The sequence below is a fragment of the Teleopsis dalmanni genome, chromosome 1, assembly GCF_002237135.1.
Source record: "Teleopsis dalmanni isolate 2A chromosome 1, ASM223713v2, whole genome shotgun sequence".
Taxonomy (NCBI): Eukaryota; Metazoa; Arthropoda; class Insecta; order Diptera; family Diopsidae; genus Teleopsis; species Teleopsis dalmanni.
Window position 1 is genome coordinate 50,859,021 of NC_051846.1, and position 23,872 is coordinate 50,882,892.

At 30.8% G+C, this 23,872-nt stretch overlaps 2 protein-coding genes across 3 annotated transcripts; both read right to left on the reverse strand.

Annotated features, from left to right (window-relative positions):
- Positions 1-2,481: 2,481 nt before the first annotated feature.
- On the reverse strand, positions 2,482-13,223 carry LOC119673465 (G-protein coupled receptor Mth2-like). 2 transcript variants are annotated; one of them, XM_038084743.1, is made up of 8 exons: positions 12,700-13,223; positions 7,342-7,495; positions 7,065-7,250; positions 6,729-6,980; positions 6,500-6,671; positions 3,754-3,948; positions 3,573-3,679; positions 2,687-2,774 (listed from the first exon to the last, which is right to left on the reverse strand). In XM_038084743.1, the coding sequence occupies exons 1-8, from the start codon at positions 13,210-13,212 to the stop codon at positions 2,770-2,772; spliced, it is 1,584 nt and encodes a 527-aa protein (XP_037940671.1). In that variant the 5' UTR covers positions 13,213-13,223; the 3' UTR covers positions 2,687-2,769. The 2 variants fall into 2 exon arrangements, with proteins under 2 accessions (XP_037940672.1, XP_037940671.1); XM_038084744.1 differs by lacking the exon at positions 3,573-3,679 and having other exon boundaries at positions 2,482-2,774.
- Positions 13,224-20,532: 7,309 nt separating this feature from the next.
- Positions 20,533-21,273, reverse strand: LOC119681039 (trypsin alpha-3-like). The gene has a single exon (XM_038094106.1). The coding sequence runs from the start codon at positions 21,271-21,273 to the stop codon at positions 20,533-20,535; it is 741 nt and encodes a 246-aa protein (XP_037950034.1).
- Positions 21,274-23,872: the final 2,599 nt, after the last annotated feature.

Below are 23,872 nucleotides of genomic sequence, written 5' to 3' on the forward strand. Positions count from 1 at the left end.
GCCAACGCTTAACCCAATCTTCCATACACTTTTCGTAGGCCCGTGAAGGTATGGCTTTTGGTTCCTTCAGCGAATTCTCTTTTATCGATTCAATTCGTGCGACAGAAAAAAGTCGCACGAATCCAGATCTGGCGAATATGGTGCCTGAGCGATGACAGTGGTCCCGTGTTTGGTCATAAAATCGCGTACAACAAGAATTTTCCATAGTAAAAATCGCTAAATGCACTTGAGATAGTCTCACATTAACAGCTGCTGTAAACAAACTAATTGACAGATGGCGCTCAAATTTGTACCATATATCAAGAAAGGATGTTCCAACATAACAAAAAATTTTTGAAAAAGATCTATTACTTAAGGAGTAGTTAACAAACAACAAAATCCTGATACTTTTTGAGCAGAAGGTATTAATAGTTTTGTTTTATTACTTTTTCAATTTGTTCAGAATTGTTGGATATTTAGAGTACACTTTTAGAATATTTCAGACACTATACCTTTTATTTTTTTCTTGACACTATCCCTTTTATCCTTTAGATTTTTTTCATAGCATTTTTAATAAATACATTTTCTAAGTAACTTTAGGTTGAGTACTGGAGTCACTATTTTGCACAGAGTATAATTATGTTTTCAGACTCAATAACTTGTGATTCGAGAACATGTTTGTTTATTGATATTTAAAAAAAAATTTTTAGTAAAAATTAAATTAGTAACAATTTAATATTTAATTGTGTGCATATGTTATTGTTTATAAAAATAGAAAAATATTTTTATTTTTACTTATAATTTATTTTAATTATTTATTTTATCTTATTTTATTTATAATTTATTTTTATTGTTTTGAGTTTATTGTTTTTTTTTTTTTTTGGATTAATTTTTTTTTTATTTTTCTTAGTGAAATAATTGTTTATCAATCTGCATTTAAAAATAGTTCAATTTTCTATGCTAGAATTCTTTAAACGAAGTTCGCTTTACCACTTTAGCAGCTAAAGATGCAACAATAACGAAAATTTAAACTTTCCGGTCACATTTAATACAGATATTTACGTGGAAAGTGTTCAAGCTCGCTTATACAAAATCTCGTAGTCTAATCGGCTCCTAATTTCTTTACTTTTACTCCACTTAAAAAAAATGCAGCTTAGAAAACGAGGACAAATTTCTGTGTGATTACTGATTGTTTAAATTAAAATCTCGCAAACTTCTATACATATTAGGCAAAAAGCAGTAAAGATATATTAGTTGTTTTCAAATTCATTAAACTGAAGGTAGAAAATATCTATTGAAAATGCAGGATTTCAAGTCAAATCAGTAACGCACTGTTTAGAAGCTTCAGTCCATCAAGTGGCTTTAGTCATCTATTGCCACTTAAAAAGAGTTAGTTTCGATAAATAGCACAAATTTCTTAATCCTTCAGTTAGATTCAACTATTGCAAGATATACAATATATTAGTTTTTTTTTTTGTTTTTAATTGGTTTTATTATTTAAGATATTAAAAACAATAAATAAAACAAAACAAGACATAAAGTAACTAGTTATTAGATAACTAACAAACAATTTAAATTTAATCAGATCTAGGCGATTCCACGCAATAATAAATCAACTATAGTATATAATATTTCAATAATTTAAGTCCAAAGATCGCAAGGCTTTTGGCGCTTTAGACGACGTATTGGCTCAGTTGTCGCGAATAATGCGCCTAAGCATTTATGTGGCAACTACCATAAGTCTATCTTGGTATTATTTGACTTTGGTATGAATTTCTTCCTGCACTGTTGACACTCCGAGGTCACGATGTAAGTCAGAATTTCTCATGTTTATGACGCGTTTGTTACAGTCCATGGCAAAAAATTTTGGAATCTTGAATGATGGAAATTTGTGTTCTACTTGCGCAACCTCACAGCTGAATTCCATATGTCCAGAAGTAATTTTAATATTTACCTATGTTATTTACTACATAATTTTACTTTTTATTCATACTTGTATGAATTTAAATTAAATTAAATCAGCAATTATGTACAAGCATTCAACTGGTGTTGTTTTTTATTAATTTTTCTGTGATCACATTCCGATAATCGTATTTATTACAAATTTGGTGATGTTATTACAATTCTGTTTACTTACTTTTATTACTGATTGTTTATAATAAGAAGTACATTACATATAACCTTTGTCTAATACAATTATGTTTTATAGGTATGGCTTATATTGTAACACAAATAATAATTAATAACATTTTTTAAAACAGTACAAATTCTTGTAAAATAACATATATTGCTAAGATTCTTTATAATGTAATGCATTTATAAAATGCATATCGATTCAAATACAAAGCAAATCTGAACAGGAAATATATATTTAGATTTTCAGTTAAAAAATTATATATAACTGCATATAATACTACAAAAAAAATTTTTTTTTAACGCAAACTAATTTTTATTTATATGTACACTAAATGCATACTTTTGGTGGAAACTTAGTTATCACAAGAGACCGGCGTTACTACTGAAATATTCAAAGTTTTCCAAAAGTATTAAATATTCAATTTATGTTAATAAAATTTTTTAGAGCTTAAATAATCAATTAATGTCTAGTCGATTAATCACAAAATAGGATAGTGAATATTGGGATTTATGTTTGTAGTTGAGAAAGTGTACATATAGCAACTAAAAATTGGAATTAACTCTTGGGAGTGTCATTTGTCTGCGACCTTGAGGTGCTCTTCTCCGATTTGCTTTTTTTGTTTGTTAAATAAAAGGCAAGCTCCTTTGTTGGATTTATTCTGAAATATATTCATTTAAAAAATTTTATTGTAGTAATATTCCAAATATTTTTTTTAAATTAACAATAAATTTGTTGAAACACATATTAATAATATTTTATTACAAGACATATATACATATGTATTAAATAGCAAGTAAGAGTATTTATTACATCACTAAATAAGTCTCCGATCTTGCTGATATATAGCAATACTGTTGACAGACTCATATGATTTGTGAAGAGTAACGTTTTTAAATGACGTATGTTAAGATTTAATGACATTCTGATAGCTACTTTCCGGATTACCATATGATTGCCGATAATTGAACCTTTTTTGAGAGCAAAGCCAAACTTTTCCACCAAACAAGCATCGACAGTTTAAAGAAAAAAATAATGTACCTATTACTCTTAAGTGAGACTATTTTTGCGAATAACGTCAAATATTTTAATTAGTATTTTGTTTTTATCTCAACTAAATCAAAGACTTATTAAGTGATGTGATAATTAGTATTTTAGTGTTTGAGAAGAAATTAGATTGCACATAGCTAAAATTATAAAAACCATTTTTTCAGAAATATATATACAAACCATTAACAATGAAATGCATTCGTCAGAAGATATTATGATTGAAATTTTATAGATTTCTGTATGTAATATTAGATTTAGAAACATTAAAATTTTGTGTCAGTAAATTTCAGTGGAATCTTTAATAAGATATAAGTAAACTCTGCACCAATAAAGTTATACCAATTATTTAAACCAACACCAATTAACAATCCATTTTTTTTGATTTTTAAAAATTCTTCAAACTGTTTACCTAATTCAGAATTTTTTCCATCTGTTGCAAAATTTTGCAAGGATATTTCTTCCGGCGCACACTCTGATTGAGTTGAACTCGAAAAACTTTGTTCATTATGTGAAATTCTTTTCAAATTCAATTTACGGACATTAATATATTTTTTTAAGGTTTGATTAAATGTTTTTATTCAAGGACTTACCTTTTTTTAATAAGTTTTATGACTTTTTGTTTGAGTACAAAAAGTATAAATATTACAATTCCCTGTGCCGCAATGCAAAAGTCCGGTATATAAAAAAAGACTGCCCAAATGTTAAAAGGTCCTACGATATACGACAAAACGTCCAACATCCAGATAATACCCATTACAATGAATAAACGTAGAAATAAACCAAAGCTAAAAACAATATAAAAAAAACAAAAAAACATTTATAATTTATATAACTGCACACTATTGCAATTAGAAAAAAAACGGACCGACTAAACGAACATCGTTTCGCCAACCAATAAAGTCTTTTGCCTTATATTTTACATTATTTAAGAAACACTTACACTTATAAGTCAATTGAAATTAAATAGATTGTGAAGATTAGTGTTAAAAAATATAGATTATTGTATTTCTGAAGAAATATGTCCTAAATATATTTTGCAACCGGTTCTCCAATGAGTTTTATGAATTGCTCTTCGAAAATTGTTCTAGTTCCGTTGCAGTTCCAGTATTTAGATGCAATATATGAGACAGTAGTCTTAATCAATTCAACAAATTCAAAAATTTGGTGGGAAATGAATGTTATCAATCGTTGATTACATTAACGGATATAAATAAAAACATTTCATTGCTGATCGTGCCATAGGTTTGAATATTCATGACATCTATATGAACAAGCAATGTAGCCTTTTCGATTAAGCTATGGGGCACTATGTAATAGTCCTTACATTTGAGGAACAAATTGGCAACTGAAGTATATTTTTATTGTGAGTGTTTTGAAAAATCTTGGAAGCCATAACTATCGATAGTATGATTTGATAGACACAATTGTGGTGCCAATTTCGAAAAATCGAGTAAAGATTGTGCTGCCAATAAAAGCAAAGAAACGCTAATACGTCTAAAGATGTCAGGATTCTTTAAAACTCTTTATTATATAATTTAAGGCTTATAATGAACATTTCTATTGTACATTCGTCCCAAATGATTATGATCTATATAGAGTTTTTGTTATTCGGAAATGTTGTATAATACTACAAATATCATTTTAATTAGTTTGAATGTTGAAAATCGAATGCACAGTTTTACTACCATCCAGTAAAATAGTGGTTATTCCTGATTATGCTATATCCAATACAATATTAATTAGAATGACAAAAAGAAACAATATTTTTAGAAATAACAGTTGATCAAAACTTATTGTAAAAATCTTACATTGTAGAAATAGCAACTAAGAACTGAAGCAGGGGCTTGTGATCTATCTTTCATGCAGAAATTTATACGATGTACAGTTTTGTTTCGATAGAATTAAACTTAAAACAACTATCGGAATTATGAAATAGCTCTTTCTCCGTCATACAAAATAATGTTCATAGTTTCATAAACTTTAACATGATATTGTAATAAGGAACATATTAGGTGTAACGGTATGAATTGAGCGTAAAGATACAAATGATCCGACAGGGAACATTTGTTGTGAACGAGCCTTTATTTCTTTTTGTTTGTTTGCTATGACATGTGTGAAATATATTTAGTATACATCAAGTCATTGAACAGACAACATCATATTTTTTCATCGTGTTAAAAATTTCGAATTTTGTACCAGAAAGTGATGATTTGCGGAAAGCATTAATTTTTTGTTTTCATTTGAAGAAAAGTGGTGCAAAGTCGCATCGAATGCTTGTCGAGGCATATGGTGATCATGCTCTATCAGAAGCAAGATGCAAAAGATGGTTTCAACGGTTCAGAAATAATGATTTTGATGTGAGAAATGAAGAACGTGGAAGACCGCGAAAAAAGTTTGAAGTCGCCGAATTGCAAACGATATTGGATGGAGATAACACTTTGGGTCAAAAGCAAATGGCAGAAATGTTAAATGTTGCACAACAAACAATTTCTGACCGTTTAAAAGCTGTAAGAAAGATCCAAAAGTGTGTAAAATGGGTGCCATATGAATTGAATGAAAGACAGATGGAAAACCGAAAAAACACTTGTGAAATTTTGCTTCAAAGACACGAAAGAAAATCGGTTTTGCATCGGATTGTTACTGGCGATGAAAAATGGATTTATTTTAAGAATCCTAAACGGAAAAAATAATGGGTTAATCCGGGACAACCATCAACATGGACTGCAAAACCATGTTGATCGATTCGGCAAGAAGACAATGCTGTGTGTTTGGTGGGAGCAGAAAGGTGTGGTGTACCACGTGCTCCTAAAACCTGGTGAAACCGTCAATGCTGGTCGCTATGAACAACAAATGATAAATTTGAACCATGCATTGATCGAGAAACGACCAGAATGGGCCAGAAGACACGGCAAGGTAATTCTGCTCCATGACAATGCACCTGCACACAAAGCAAAACGGGTTCAGGATGCAATCAAAACACTTGGCTGGGAGCTGCTACACCACCCGCCGTATTCACCAGGCTTGGCTCCTTCCGACTACCATTTGTTTTCATCGATGGGACACGCATTGGCTGAGCAGCACTTTGATTCCTACGAGGAGCTCGAAAATTGGGTGTCTGGTTGGTTTGCTTTAAAAGACGAACAATTTTTTTGGCGTGGTATCCACAAATTGCCAGAAAGGTGGTCAAAATGTGTAGAAAGCAATGGCCAATACTTTGAATAAAATGTTTTTTACTTTCCTATTAATAATTAGTGTTTTTGTTTTCACCAAAAAACGCTCATTTCATACCGGTACACCTGGTAAACATTTTTAATTTAATGGTTTTCATAAACATACTTCTCCTTTTGCGATTGTAGATACTTTTCACTGTTTTCATTATGTGCAAAATGTTTTAATCCCTTTTTAACATTATAAATATTAATTGATATCAGTGAAAACATAATTATATTGAAGAATATTAGTAGCATCATCGGCCCATAAAAGTATATCATAGCTGACCAATCGTCGTCTACAAATACATAAAAAATTTTAATATATAAATAATAATTTACTTTACTTTACATACGTTTAACCCAGCAAAACTGATCACCAATCCCAGGCTTTAAACTATAATCAAAATCAGAATATTGTGCCTTAAGAGTTAACAACGTTAGAGCTCCAGCCATGCCCCAAGCATAAAGAGAATAAACAGTAAAGCGTTTGTTTTTAATATAACGATTTACATTACAGTTGATAAGTCGAAAATTATGCCAAAGATCAATACTTATCACATTTAACCATAAATATGCAGCCATAAAGGAGAAATAACCCGTAAATCCTAAAAAAGATATATTAATTCTGTTAGTAAAATAAATTATTGGCTTTAATTCTTAAATTGAATTGTGATACATTATTTACTCACCCAAAAAAGTACATTTGAAATCACTATAAGATGTGCTGTAAAAGTTGTTCATTACCAAGTGACTATATCCAGATGTTAAAGAAATTAAGTAGCATATTAGGCATTTCCCATGCAAATTCCTTAACTTCGGTAGGCATGCATACACCAAAATTGTCAACACAAAAAAAGGTATGGATATTAGCATTGCTGTAATTATTTGTATTCTTATTTTTAAGTATATAGATACCAATATAAAATTCTTGAATTATTGGTAATAAATTCATTTATTCGTACCTACCTACACTGTCGACGAATAGATTATCTGGCTCTACAACAGCATTTGGACAATTCATTGGAGTGAATGAGTACACATCACTTTTGTTATGTGGTGCTAAGCAGTAATCACGTCTTGACAGAATAGCATTGTCATATAAGCGCTTCATCGTGCCGTTCTTTTATTAAGATTTATGCATGTAATTATTTTGATCTTATATTTAGTGCATATTATATAAATAGGTATATATCATTATCCAAAATAGATTTCGTAGCCACATAAGCATATTATTATTTTTAAAAACTAAAACTCAAAAAGCAATAAATAAAGTTCACTCAACAGGATATTAGGGCATTACAGGGTTGTGCAAATCTTAACTGACTTGAAAAGACAGCTACACTAAAAATACTTAAAATGCTTATCTTATGGTATCTGACAATATGGGTTATAAGTTTATATTCTCCAAACAATTAAAAGTGGACTTTCGTGACTTCGCTGTCTGAAGAAGTGCGGATGTAAGCTTTCAACTTAATGCTATATGCTATATTGAACTACGCTAATTAGACTGGTCAAAATGAAGGATAGCATACCAAGTACTATTAGGAATAGGGATTAGAATATTTCTGAGATAAAGCATGCCTATCATAAAAGGTAACTAAATTCCGGCAGGCGTTGGAAGATGTGGTCACAATGATCCTGTGAACCCCTGTGACAAGTCGAGTAATCGCCGTCCTTATTTATAAGAGCACTAAGGCACCACTGTTAGAAGAATGAAATGAGGTTGCAAGTCAATGATTAGGCATTAGAACCGAGACCGGTAAAGTTCCAGATCATGGAATACCAGAAAATATGTGGAGTGAAATCTTGCATAAATGGGTCTCAGAAGAAGTAGCAATTTCTGTTGAAAATGAAAACTTAACAAGTCTCACATAGCGCTCAATGTGCAGAAATGGATGCACTAAGGAGGAACTCTGTGATCGAGAAGTTCCAACCACAATCAGTTGCATCAAGCAGTTGTGCGGCAGAAAGCACACTAATTATGATAGTCACACTACCAAACATTGGAGTACTTGGAACCGCTCCCATTAAAAATTCTGCTGTCATCACAACCAAGCTAGACTCATACTGGCTAAATGAACCCGTCAAACCAAACCGATACGCAGATCTCCAGGAAGATGACTCTGAAGAAACTGAAGAATCGTTAAAAAATAATGATACGGTTCCAAAATTAATGAAACCTCCACCTATATTTATTGATAAGGTACATTGTATCAAGCCTCTAATAGATGTGTTAAACGAACATGCGGCAAATCAATTCGACTTAAAAGTGCTAAATCCAAGTCAAGTAAGAGTTCAACCTTCTACATCTGACTCTTACGTAAGCATTGTAAAGCAGTTGGAGTTAAAAAACACTGAATTCTACACTTACAAACCAAAAACAGAGAGAAGCTTTAGGGTTATATTGAAAAATTTGCATCATTCAACCGATATTGATGAAATCAAAAATGCACTTCTGGAGCATGAACATACGGCTGTAAACGTTTGGAACATTAAACGTAGAGGGTCAGGTGAACCTCTCCCCATGTTTATTATTGAACTTGCACCAAACCTAAATAATAAGGATATTTATTTGGTTAAGAAACTCTTGTATACTACAGTTACATTTGAACCACCTCACCCGAAACGTGAAATCCCTCAATGTGCAAACTGCCAACAGTATGGGCACACAAAAGGATACTGTCACCGCAAACCTAAATGCATCAAGTGCGCTGGAAATCATGCTTCTGTAAATTGCGAAAGGAAAAGCAGATCCAATGATGTCAAATGTGTTCTATGTGAAGGAAATCATCCGGCCAACTACAAAGGATGTCAAATATACAAAAACCTGCAAAAAAAAATGTATCCCCAACTAAGACCTAGGGCGCCGGAAGTACAAATTCAAGAAAATCCTCTTCCTTCGCTAAACAAAAAACACATCACGACTTCTCATTCACCTGAAACATTCGCACAAATAGTGAAGTCAAACACCAGTAGCGAAACAGAGGAGAAGCTTTCACCAATTCCAAATAATTTTGTGGAAGAATTCCGTGAGATGACATCACTGTTGAAGCAAATGATGCAACAAATCGTAGTAATGACAAATTTACTGATCAACTTGACGACTAAACAAAATTCTTGATTTAGTAGTAGTCATATGGAACGCTAATGGTCTATCAAAACATGCTATCGAAATAAAAGCATTTTTAAAATTAAACCAGGTCGACATAATGCTAGTATCAGAAACCCATTTCACGACGCGTAGTTTCTTTAAAATTCCGAACTACGAACTTTATCACACAATGCATCCCAGTGGTAAAGGAAATGGTGGCTCTGCGGTTCTCATAAGGAACTCGATAAAACATTATGAAGCAAAACCATATTGCAAGAATGAAATCCAGGCAACAAACATTGTAGTACAAACTAAAGAAGGCGACATGACTTTCTCATCACTCTACAGCCCACCGCGCCACAGTATCACGAAAGATATGTACATATCATTTTTTTCAGCTGCTTGGATCTAGGTTCCTAGTAGGCGGAGATTTTAATGCTAAACACTTAAAATGGGGTTCCCGCCTAATATCTCCAAAAGGACGTCAACTCTTCGAAGCAATAAATGTACTCAACCTCCACACAATCTCAACAGGTGAACCCACATATTGGCCAACGGATAGAAGAAAATTACCTGACTTAATTGATTTTGCGGTATCAAAGGGGGTACGTATCGAAACAACTACCTGTAAGTCCAATTTCGACTTGTCATCTGACCACTCGCCAATAATAATCACTCTCAATGACTGCTGTGAAATTATGGAAAAATGTATTCTTCATAATAAAAACACTGACTGGAATAGTTACCGTCAACTAATTTCAATTGGTCTAAATACCGAAGTCAGGTTAAAAACTGAATCTGACGTAACTGAAGCAGTAGAGCATTTCAACTCTTGTGTCCAAATGTCTGCATGGGAATCAACTCCACCAGTTTCTAAAAGTGTTAAGCAAGATTATCCATTTAACATTAGATACCTGATTAAAGAAAAGCGTAGGATGAGAAAACATTGGCAACAGTTGAGATTCCCTGCGGATAAAACTCGCTTAAACAAACTGTGTAAACTCGTTAAAGCCCTTCTTTTAAAGTATAACAATAATCGCACGTCGCTATACCTTCAAAACCTAAGTGCTTCATGTGATACAAAATATTCCCTTTGGAAAGCCATAAAAAAGAACAACAGACCGATTGTCTATCAACCACCTATACGCAAAATCGACAACTCATGGGCAAAAAGCGATATTGAAAAAGCAGAAACATTTGCGTTACATTTGGACCAGGTCTTTAAATCAAATGATAACCAAAATATGCCTGATGTCATGAATCAAAGGATTAATTTTCTACAAGAGCCTTATCAATTGGAACTTTCAATTAAAAGATATACTATTAATGAAGTTAGAGATGTAATAACAAAGTTAAAAGTAAAAAAAGCTCCAGGATACGATTTAATCACAGGCATGGCCTTGCAGCAGCTCCCACCAAAAGGATTTGTATTTCTCACTCATCTATTTAACGCTGTGATAATAAGGGGGTTTATTCCGCCACAGTGGAAGATAGCACAAATCTCCATGATACCGAAACCAGGGAAAAGCCCAGAAGACGTCAAATCATATCGGCCAATAAGTCTACTTCCGATCCTGTCAAAAGTTATGGAAATCCTGTTTCTAAAGCGCCTTACTCCGTTTATCCAACAAAACAGACTCATACCTGACCATCAATTCGGCTTTCGCCAAAAACATAGCACAATAGAACAAATTCATAGACTTGTCAGACATATCCATAATGCGATAGATGGTAAAAAATATTGCACTGCGGCATTTATAGATATTTCACAAGCTTTTGATCGAGTATGGCATGAGGGCCTCCTGTTCAAACTAAAACTGTATCTACCTCTAAATTTTTTCATATTTATAAAATCATACCTCTCGGCTAGGCACTTTTTCATTAAGCATGGAAATGAAACTACAGTACTTCATGATATAGAAGCAGGAGTACCTCAAGGTAGCATAATGGGACCAATGCTTTATCTTTTATTTACTGCGGATCTTCCCCTTACCGATGAGAGTGTTATCGGTACATTTGCAGACGACACAGCTATTTTATCAGTTGACAGTGACCCAATCCGTGCTTCCACCAAACTTCAAACCTGCCTTGATAATGTTGCTCTCTGGATGATAAACTGGCGTATTAAACCGAATGAATCAAAATCTGTCCAGGTAACATTCACTACAAAACGTTCTACGTGCCCGCCGGTCTTAATAAACAATACTCAATTACCACAAGCTTTAGAAACAAAATACTTGGGCATACATCTGGATAGTAAGCTAACCTGGAAATCGCACATATTCAAAAAGCGTAAAGCCTTGGGTCTTAAATTACGAAACTTATTTTGGTTCCTCAGCCGAAATTCCAAACTGTCACTCGACAATAAGCTGCTTATATACAAATCTGTACTTAAACCTATATGGAGTTATGGGGCCCAATTATGGGGTACTGCAGCAGACTTAAACCTGGCAATTATACAGCGCTTCCAATCTAAAACACTACGAATGATCACAAACGCACCTTGGTATATAACGAATGAACAGCTACATAAACAATTACATGTTCGAACAATCAAGGAAGAAATAGCAAGTATTTTAAAGAATTACGCTCAACGCTTATATATGCACCCAAACCCTCTGGTTACTCAACTGATGTCCCCTTCCAATACCTTTACAAGGCTGAGAAGAAAAACATCGCGAGACATTTTAAATATGTATATGTAGACAATACACTTTTATTTTAAATATATATGGATATGTCACTGGGCATAGTCCACACGTGCCTTTCTTTTTATATCGTAATAACCATTATTACGATTTAAATTTATATATATGTATTACTTATTGTCATTCATTCCTGACAGATTGTAATAAATAAATGGATTTTAAAAAAAAAAAAAAAAAAAAAAAAAAAAATCACAGCACGGCGAGATAAAAAAACCGCAAAGCACACTGATATTACCAGCAGTGATTATAAATAAGTCCGTACTTATTTAAATGAGTACTTATTTTAGATTTTATTTTATATAACTTTAATAATTTATAAAAATACAAAATCAGATTTGTAATTATAATACTTATTACATAAAAAAAACAAAACCAATCTTTTGCCTGCAACAACCTTTTAAAAAAAGCACCAAAAAGCAGTTTATGTTAGTTTGCTCTGCTTGAAAATAAAGAGCTTGACTATTTATATAGTAAATAAATATGGTAAATACATCATAAATAATATAAAACCAATACATTACGTACCTCATATAATTTCCATTCATCGTCGGGATCGTCTGGTATTAACTTGTAAGCATTATGACATGGTATTCCTACTACAATAGAAAATTCTTCTAAAACAGGTATACTCTTTTCCGTACCATTATTAAAAGTAATATTCACGTAAGGTGACAGTTCAAGTTCATTCTCTATTCCGGTCTCACATTCTCTTAGGTCCTTTATTTTTGTTTGTGGTGGATGACAACAAAATTTAACACAAGTTCTTAGTTTACAGATGCAACCACGTATATGCTTCTCTACAGGCAATTCATGACCCTTATACAGCACCTCAATACTATATTCACCAATGAGTTCAGGTGGTATAATTACTCCATCATGCAAATAGGAACCGTTGGCGAAACGAAAACTTCCAGTTATGTTGACAGTATCGTGGAACTCACAATTTGGTATTTGTGCCAAAATTGAAGGCAATAAAAGAATTAAGAATACGCAGGCGAATATTAAAAGTTTATTTAAGTAGAATGAAATTCGCTCCATTTTGTGTTGAGTTTATGACTTAATGAAAATAAATTAATAAAGCAATTAATAAATCAATTTAAAAGAGATTTTAGCTATTTTTTCACTTATTTAAAAATTTAGAATGTAGAACTGCTTAGAGTAGTATAGGACGTCGATTCACATGACATATTTCTATAAGTCTAGATGGAATTCTAAAGAGATTTTCACGATTGTTTCACTTATTTAAAAATTTTGAATGTAGAACTGCTTAAAGTAGTATAGGACGTCGATTCACATAACATATTTCTATAAGTCTAGATGGAATTCTAAAGAGATTTTCGCGATTGTTTCACTTATTTAAAAATTTTGAATGTAGAACTGCTTAGAGTAGTATAGGACGTCGATTCACATGACATATTTCTATAAGTCTAGATGGAATTTTTCTTTTATTTCGTATTAATACTTCGTATTAATAATTAAATTGAATCTATACACAATGATTAATGTATAATAAAATTAAATAAAATATCGAATTTCTCGACAATTTTAACCGGCAATACGTTACGTATTGAAGCAATTCCACTTATAAAATAAATTAAATTTATTTTTGAAGAATTATTTTGCTGCAGCACAAAATTTCTACAACTTTTTTATAATAAGTATATATAATATATTATAATAATACATATGTATACATATATATATTATAAATATTTTTATTTTTAAATTCTGGTCATCAACTCAATACATAAAGAGTAAAATAGTAAATTTGTATGACAAACTTCGTTCCACTGCCACACACATCGCTTTATGTTTAAAAAATTATCAAAAAGTATCCATGAATACAGCAATATAAGCAACCAAAAAAAAAATTATTTCTTTAAAAGGAATGCTAATTTAATGTATATTAGCTTTAGTTATGTATTTATTCATATCAAAATAACATAACATTAATTCTGCAAATATTCAAACCTTTCTTACGAATAAACTTAAACATATTTTACTATATTTTATTTAGTATCTAAATGGTTTTATATGGTTCAAGAGCTAGCAACAAAGATTAGGATATAGATTGTTTTCGCATTTTTGTTTGTTTGGACAGAAATTTAACAAACATATTACTATAGCTTTACAGAAAATATAATTAGTATAATTATTAAAGAAAATAACTTTTAAAATTAAAACAAATCTTATGTGCAGTATGAAGAATCTTCTCCATAACGAAATAATTGAAATCCTATTAACGAAGTTTCTTATAAAGTAACACGTCTTTGAATGCTCTAGTAAGGAATTTAAGATCTGGCATAACTTATGATCTGGCAAGCTTGTGTAGGAATGTACATTAACTTCATTCATACGCTTCGAATGTTTATACGGTTTATTTACTTGCCATATTGTATCTGTACTAAAAAATATAATATAATTTAAGCGACAATATCGGATATAAGCGATATATAAAATGACTCGAATCATTTTGCAATGTCCAAAAAAGGTTCATACTATTCGAATATTTTACGGTACATTCACTTGTGTAACTGCATCTGTACTAAAAAACATCGAATGTAAGTAATTTAAAATAGTTCGAGTTAAACACACCAAAATGTTGATAATTTCTTTAATCTAAATAAATATAAACTCAAATAAAACACTGATTTCTTAACTGAATATGCGTCTATTATTTATTATCTCTTAAAATAGTTACATTTTAAAGACACCAACATCAACAAATTCGATGTAATGCAGAGTGACGCTTTCTCTCCTCTTACGTACTCGTAAGATGGGCGAGCATTGACACGAAAAACGAGCAGATCTGAGATACATTTTTAATTTTGTTAATTGAGTTAATTAGTCCAGATTAACGTAGAAAACTTTATCAAAGGATAGTGTACCACTCTTCCTACTATTAATACGAAGGACTTTTTCTTGCCATCGCACACCACCAAGAACTCTTAACGTTCCGTTTAAATGAGTTAAAACTTCCAAATATATTTGAAAGAATTTGTAATTTTGTCTTTAACACGTTGAAGACCGCGTTGAAAAATCTTATTTCACACATAGGGACCGGCATTTTTTTGATTGTTAATTACGTATATTGATTTGATATAAAAAAAATCGTTTTAAAATGAGACTATGTCAAATTAACTAAGTCCGCTATATGCCCACCGGTGTACAAGTAGTCCCCAGGTGAAACATGTCGTATGTCCAGTCGTGAGCATGAGAGCTGGTAATGTTGTTGCCTCAAACTGATGACTTTTAACTTTTTGGTTTGGTAGGCAATAGATAGAGGTTATGCAAATTGAACCTTTATTCTTTTTGACTATTATTGCTATTGACTGAAGAAATGGTTTTTCGAGTTTGATGCGCACAAAATTAACAATATCGCAGTAGACTGTTGCACTTTAAAATAATCTTATTTGTATCAGAAGGATTCAAACCAATGAAAAACAACGGCAGTGAGGTTTTAGTTGATCACTGACATATATTGCTTATTTTGGTCACCTTGAAACCAAAGCTCTTTATCGTCTCTTCGATTTCATCGACTGGCATTGGAGGATGCATGCCTGTCAAAACTACGTTAAAACTGCTATCTTGTTTAAGTTTATAAATATGGAACTCGGTTTTTTTGACTTTAAGAGCCTTGGTGATAGCAGAATATTTTTTTGAGTTATTGGGCTGTATTTTGACCTTATTTGATATTTGAAACTTACACTGTGACAATAACACAGTTACAATTTCTTACTTTCATTGAAAAAAAAGTATATACTGCCTCTAACAGCTGTTTAAATTCTAAATAACTGCACTATAAATTCACTATATCCGATATTTATATATGGAACCAATGTAAAAATGGATTACATATTCAAAAATGCGAAAATATTACATACGAATTAAAGAGACACTCTACAAATTTTGTTTATTTTGATACACTTAAATTCTTAAATTAAAAAGATTGGTCAATACAATATATTGCACAAGTTTGCTGAATAAATGTTTTGAGAATCATTACCGTTTCCTTATCTTGTATATATGTATATGTATGCATATTATATATATATGTTATATGTTTAAATTTCGGCAGGCTTTAGGTCGTGTTTTTAAATTTATATTTATATTTGTATGAATGAATCATATTACAAAGAAAACAAATTTTAGATTGAATAAAAAATATCACAGTTGTTAACTTATATAATATATTTTATAAACAAATATTTCGAACTCTTCGGTGACCATCTTCAGTATTATTACTAAAGATCACATATATTTTATACTATAATTTCAATTACATTAAATATGTAGTTATACATTTCAAATGTGAACAATTTTTTAAAATAAATATTATTTTATACGAATACATATAAATATAATATGTAAATTATTTTAAAGTTTAGTCACATTTGAATGTATTACTCATAGAAGCATAAATAAAGTAACGGATATCAGCCGAAAAGTTAATTTTAATTCCCATTTATATTTAGTATAGATAAACACATCTTTGAAGTAAATAAAAGTTATCATACCACAACTCTGTTTCAGCATTAACACAATAAAACAACACAATCCGGACTTCAACAACATAATAATCTTGAGCAAGTGCTATGCTTTTAAAAGTTTATGCATTTAGGCACAAATTAAAAAAAAACAATTATTAAAAAAGGAAATACAGAAAATATATCCAAAAATTACTTAATCGTTCTGGTATAAAAAGATACGAAAAATATATAATTTTTTAACAGTCCGTAAATATGTAAATAACTATAAATTATTCTAAATACTGCTACGAAAAAGGCTATATGAATTTCACAAATTTCAAATTCTTCTTGTTGAGTTGAAATAAGCTTGTTTATATTCTTAGACTATTCAGATAAGATGTTTTCTTTAGACATGAACGATCTAATAGAATAGCTTAAAAATAACTTGACAACACTGCCTACATCAGTAAACATTATTATGTTGAATCTTTTCCGAGTTAGTCCATCTGAGCACTTTTACTCTTTGATAACTGGGGGGTTTCTGCAGAGTCCCACCCAAATTTGTGTATTCCTCATAAGCTTCGTGATTATTCAATGACTGATCTAAGATCTACGTACCGCCCCGTCCGGTTAATGATTACTCCGAGATTAAATAGTGCTAAGTAGGGCAGCCTCTTGATTTTCGCATATAGCTTCACGGCTATATTACCAGATCTGTTTTAAGGTCTCTTAGCATGTCATTGGTCCGGATGTAGCATGGTACTTTGAAGAGTCCGGAAAGCCTGACTTTGAGCAACTTGTAGCTTCGACTCACACATTTGTTATTATATCTGATTATACGATTTTAAGGGATGACTAGAGTTTTGCAACATATTTCCAGTGAACATAAACTGAACTTAACTTAGACTAAAATTAAAGACGTTTAAGTAGTAAACGTCTTAAGTTACTAAACCTAACTCTGAAGATTTTAAAAACATTGTTGTGACTTCACATGTTTTCTTTCGTATGTTGCTAGTATTTTTTGCTACTAAAAAAAAAATTAAAATAAATTGTTATAATATTTTATATGTAACAAATAAATTAAATGATTAAAATAAAAGTTTTTAATTATATATTTAAAATATTCTTTATGAAATTCAATTGAATACATTATAAAAATTCAAATTTTTTAATTTAAATAAAATTAACTAATTTGCAATTCTCTTCATTTGTTTGTTTTGCTTCTTATTTTCGTACTTATCGCAATTTAAAAATGCAAATGCTGCCAAAGCTCAATAAAACAAATTTGAATTTTTTGTTGTTCCCACAACATCAGTCTCTCAAACAATTCAGAATAGGGGGAATTCTATTCTAGAGAGAAGTGAATTTTGGGAGAAACTTTTACCCTGGAAATATTCAGAATAGCGGGGATTATGTGATTATGGTTACAAATGCACAAATCTTGTTAAATGTTTACATACATTTTATGTTCTTTTAAATACAATTTCTTTAATATAAACTATAAATATTAATATAAGTTATTTAAAATGTGCATTATTTATTTAGTAATATGTAATAAAATAAAATAAACATTACACACAAATTATTTTCTGCGTAAAATACAAAACACATAAAATCGTGCAAAAACTACAAACCCAATCATCCCTAAAAAAAATTGTGTTTATTTGTGAGATGCATTTTGTGCTCTCCCTTTAACTTTTGCTCACGAAGTCTCTAAATAATTTCACTGCCAATAATAATTGCAAATCCGGATATTCGAAGACTCCAGATTCACAAAAATCCCATTTTTTTTAACTCCGGAGACTTTGTTGCTATCCGATCAATCGAATGCCTTAATTTTTTAAAATATCCGAATAACATGAACAGTACTAATTTACATATCGCACTAATCTCGTTTTCACCATAGTTAGGTATCTCGACGCCTTCACCGTGAAATCAAAAGTGACAATCTATTCCATCATCACTCAACTTAAACCGTATATTAAAATCATCTCTTTTTGTATAACTAAATTTATTTTTTATTTTTTTTTTTGTATAAATTTTTTTTTTATAAAATAAATATCTTTGAAATTCTAACATCACATCTTTTCTTTGAGAACTGTCACTATAAATAAAATTTATTTAAGCGACGTTGAACAACGGCTGCGTATTTAATAATACACATACCTTCTTTATTTATCACTAAACATTTATTTATATTAACATTTGTTATAATATTTAAAATAAATACTACCGCTTATACTAAGTCAAAAACGCGTTTCACAAAACTAAAACAAATCAACATCAAAGCCATAAACGTCAAAATATTCGCCGCAAAAAGATGCCCACAAGAAAGCTGAGAGCGCAGCTTAAACACGGTAAGCAAGATTAAAGAAATGTGTAACAAACGATAAAACGATAAAAAAAGGCACCACATCTCAGCTGGAAACGAATATGTGTGTGCTACACAAAAAGCTCGGCCGATCAGTATAAAACACGGACAGTTTCTACAAAGGTACTCTATCACTCGGTGGCATATTACGTCAAGTAGTTGTGGTGAAAGGAGGACGAGTTCTTCTCAATTAGCTTAAAAGCCGTTTTGAATCCACAAAAACCTTGTAATAGTGGGTAGCAGAAGAAAAGATCAAACTAGAACCAACCAGAAGTATTTGCAAAAGCAAAAATTACGTTAAAGAATAGAAAATATTATCCGGCACAACGTCTATTAAACCGACTTTAAAATATTTTTGACGTAACTCAAAACAAAACAAAATAAATAAGTATATTCGAAGATATAAGGACATAGGTATATATTTATCACATACATATATGTATTACACTTATATAAAATATTTCTCAGTACAACAGCAGTTTTAAGTCAACATACTGACATGTATTCCGCTATATATGAGACTCTCAGATAATCACAAACAGTCTACGATACAAGTTCTGGTTATTCAATCTAAATAATCTTCATAATCGCAAACACTCTAGAATACAAAGCTCTGGATATTAAAACCCACATTTTTTTTTATTGCACAATAATTATATCTATTACCCAATACACTATTATGTAACAATTATTTTAAGTAGAGTATTAAATAAAACCCTTTAAAACTTATTCATCTTAATCACACAACTGTAAATCGCTATCACACAATATATATCTCCAATATAGGTGCTATCATCAAAAAACTGTTGTAATTTGTTAATAGTTGTTATGAAGTATGGAGTATGGAGAGTTTAAGTGGATTACTTGCTCTCAAAGTTATCAATCTAATTCCGTAGACAACAAAACTTTTCCATCATAACAAAGTACAATACTTAAATATTTTTGTTATACAGTTTCAACTTCGGTTCTATTTTATTTATATTCTTTATAATAATATTTAATCTTCTAAAGAAAAGTTCTATTCTAAGAAAATCTACCATATATCTGCTTATATTATGTTACAAACAGCAACAAATATCTTACGTACACTACATTGACTTTACAATACGTGAGTTTTCTCAAATTTAATATTATAGTTTACCATACTTTCTCCTTGAAAGAATGCAATAACAGTATATGTAGAAAAATTTTGGGAGAAACTGTTTAGCTTCTCTAATATTAAAACTTTCTGATTTACAGTATTTAGATATTTTTTTGATACCCAGCAAATCAATAAAGAAAATACATATCACGTTTCATTAAAATTTTACTCACTTCTTGAAACGAACAATCATCTACTCTTGTTCTAGTATTTCAAGAGAAAACATAATATACATTCAATGCTTAAATGAATAAAAAACTTTGTTTTGTATATTTTAATTACTTTATTTATAAAAATTCTCGTCATTTAATTAAAAACAACAAACGGAGGAAATATTAACATTATATAATAATGCAGTGTTAGTTAATAAAATTATTTTATGAATTATTGCTTATAGCTTGATTAATAAAAGGAGCAACCTTAGCAACACTTGTGTATACACCAGGATAATTAGGACGAGCGCAACCGAATCCCCATGACACAATACCAGCAAGCTCATTATTCAATACAGCTGGACCACCACCATCACCTTCACAGGCATCAGCACCTGGGGCCTTAGCACAAAACATGGTCGGGGTTAACTCATATGACTGCAAGCAATCGTTTTTTGAAATCGCGGCAACAAGCACAGATTGCAGAGCATTGGAATTTTCACCATTTTCACTTAATCGCCCCCATCCCAAGACTTTTAAATTTGCACCAACTGGAACTCCAGTTGTACGTAAATTTATAGTACCGATATTTGTACCAGTTAATTCATTTCCCAATCTCAGTACAACAACATCATAGTCCAAGGTTACGTTGTCATAGTTTGCAGGATATATGATGCGGTCGACCTTACGCCTGACACCGGGATTTGAGAACATTTGAGCACCACCTTGTACTGTCAATTGATTAGCTTTATATGGCTTAATGCAGCTAGCAGCGGAGACAACAAAACGTGGATCAACCAAAGATCCTCCACACACCAACTTTCCTCCATTGTCACGTATATTTACAACAAAAGGATTTTGAGCTATTGGTGTTGTTCCACCACCAACTATTCTGGCTTGTCCACGTACAGCTTCGAGACAAGTAAGAACCAAAAGCGCTACGTGTAAAAAATTATTATAAGACATATTCCTGACTTGCTGAATTGGCAATGTTTAAACTAAAATATTTCAATTTTAGTCTTACCTTTTATAGTTTATTTTTTCTGAGTTCGGGACTGAAAAGTTATCCAAAATTACAGAATCTAACAATTGAATAAACAAACTAATAAATAAATAAATACTAAAATCTGTAAGAAGTGGAATTTCCATTTATATCCAAAATTATTGTAATTCTGTTTTTAACTCATATTATTTACTTTTATTTAGAAAAGTAAATAAAGTAGCATTAAATTATATATTCCCAGTCCCATACTCGTGTGTCAGTATGGTATAAAAGATGTAACAATATTTACATATAATGAATAAAACAATTAAATACATAAATTTATGTGAATGAATTATACTGGGTTATCCATTTGTGTTTCCAAAAGTAAACGTAGATAAATAATATATACTTGCGATTGAGATTTCGATCAAAGTTAATATTCAATATATTATTCAAACTTAGCCGTTAGATGTGATACACAAAGACGTTCTCAATGAGATATCCTATAGCACCAGTGCCAAATTCAGGTAGGGTTTAAACTTTAATGGGATAGATCCTTAACAATATTATCCATAGATAATACGCTGCAAACACTGCCTAAAATTTAATTAATTTTAAATTTCTATAACTTATCGATACGTAGCTAGCAACTTAACGTGTGCTTGTTTACAAAGTGCAAAGAATTCGAGGATAAATAAGATCCTTTGCGTAACTGTACTAAAAACAACTTCAGTGGTGACAAACCTGGTCATGGTGGTCAGTTGATATTAAGAAATTTGTAATTGCATATTCGAGAAATTGTTAAAACAAGACGTATTGTGTGATATATGACTTATGGCAGTATGCTATTGAAACCATATTTTTATATAAAATATGTTGGAAAAGTTTTACAACGTATATATGTAGTAAAGATTTTAAATTTTTTGTTGTTGTTTTTCTCTCGATAAATTGTGCTTATACCTTAGAATTCTCTTTCTAGCAATGCTCCAACTACATTAAAGCCATCAAATTATGTCGGGATGTTCAAAAGAATTATTTGCAGAGAATTTTTCAAATGATTTTCGGTTTTTTCTATACAAGAATTGTAAGCGATTTATGTTCTACTTAATAGTTTTCTCCAACTATCTGTATTATATTACGAGAATTTCACATTCTTATATTTTTTCCTGTTTTTTTTTAATAAAAAACTGCCTTTGTGCTTTCCAAAAACACAATATTCTGTCATCTTCTATTAAAGATGTGCTCCTGTACATGCCATTTTCTTAAAATGACCCAAAGATATGTACTTCGGAGCACTTTTGTCATTGGCTATATCTTACGCTTACATAGTATTTCCAATCAATAAATCATACCCATTCTTGTGCACCGAAAATCCGATATTTAAATTTGGGACTCCATCCATTGAGATTCATGTATTAACACAATATTATTCCTCATTTGCAACATCAAAAACAAAAACTTGAAATTAAAAACAATACAATTATTTGGTTTTTCAGAATTTGTAAATATAATTCTGAAATTTTAAATTAATATATATAGATATTCACATATACATACATATATATATATTAGGGTGTCCCAGGGTATAAGAGCGAAATTTTTTTATTCGATTTGAAATACGCATACCCCTTCTTTTTTTTCTTTTTGATCCTAGTAACTGAAATAATAAATATTATTGGTATCGGATAACGATAACCCGTGCCGACTTTTAACAGAAAGTTTGTATAGAAACTATAGAATACATTTTAGACCTTCATGTTTATTCAGTAATTAAAATACTATTTTAACTGTATCTTATATTTTTTAATTATTTATTATTAAAATGATGGTAACTATTTAATTTTCTTTTCAGAGTTTGCTTGTTATAGTCAGGATAAACAAATCTGTGTTCTTGTACGCAGCGAGCAAAAATTTCTTTTGTTCGTCTTCAACAGTGATTTTGCCTTGAAAGTCTTACATTAACTTAACCGCTCTTTCTGCTGTATCATTAACTACTCTCAGTGTCAGCACCTGTTTCTTAGGGTGTTCCAATGAAGCATTACTAGACCATGAAGTAGCACATTCGTTGAGAAAACTGTCATCAATTTTGATTCGATCAAAAACGAAGCCTTGCTTTTGAATGAAACAAAATCATATTATTCAACTGCATACACAATTGATTTCGATCCCTTCGTAAGAACTCTTCATTAAGGCTTTAGTACCTTGAGTATCGTATTTTATAAATATCATTTTTTAAATAGTGTTCATTTGACTAACATTTGAATATTACATGGCCGACTATTAAATTTGTATCGACCATTATATGTAACGTTTAATCAGCAACTTTTTATAGCACTATTATCATTATTAAAATCACTAAATGATTGAGATACTTTTACCAAAATTACACCATTTTAATATACTTAGCCTTTATACCCTTTATTCGCAATTTTGAGTAACTAGTTCGATAAACGACTAACACAGAAGCAGCAAAAAATGGTAATTATAAAATATATTTACTGGAAATATGTCCCATTGCGGCTCTATATCACTGCACCTCTTTTAGATTGTGATTATCCATCTCAATGTATACTATATCTT

Bases quoted from the DNA above. Each gene is read 5' to 3' on its own strand.
- LOC119673465 (XM_038084743.1), bottom strand. From the start codon at position 13,212: ATGGAGCGAATTTCATTCTACTTAAATAAACTTTTAATATTCGCCTGC. The intron at 7,496-12,699 runs GTACGTAATGTA...TCTTAATAAAAG, and splicing joins ATGAATGGAAATTATATGAG to AACGGCACGATGAAGCGCTT. The intron at 6,981-7,064 runs GTGAGTAAATAA...TATCTTTTTTAG, and splicing joins TTTCAAATGTACTTTTTTGG to GATTTACGGGTTATTTCTCC.
- LOC119681039 (XM_038094106.1), bottom strand. From the start codon at position 21,273: ATGTCTTATAATAATTTTTTACACGTAGCGCTTTTGGTTCTTACTTGT.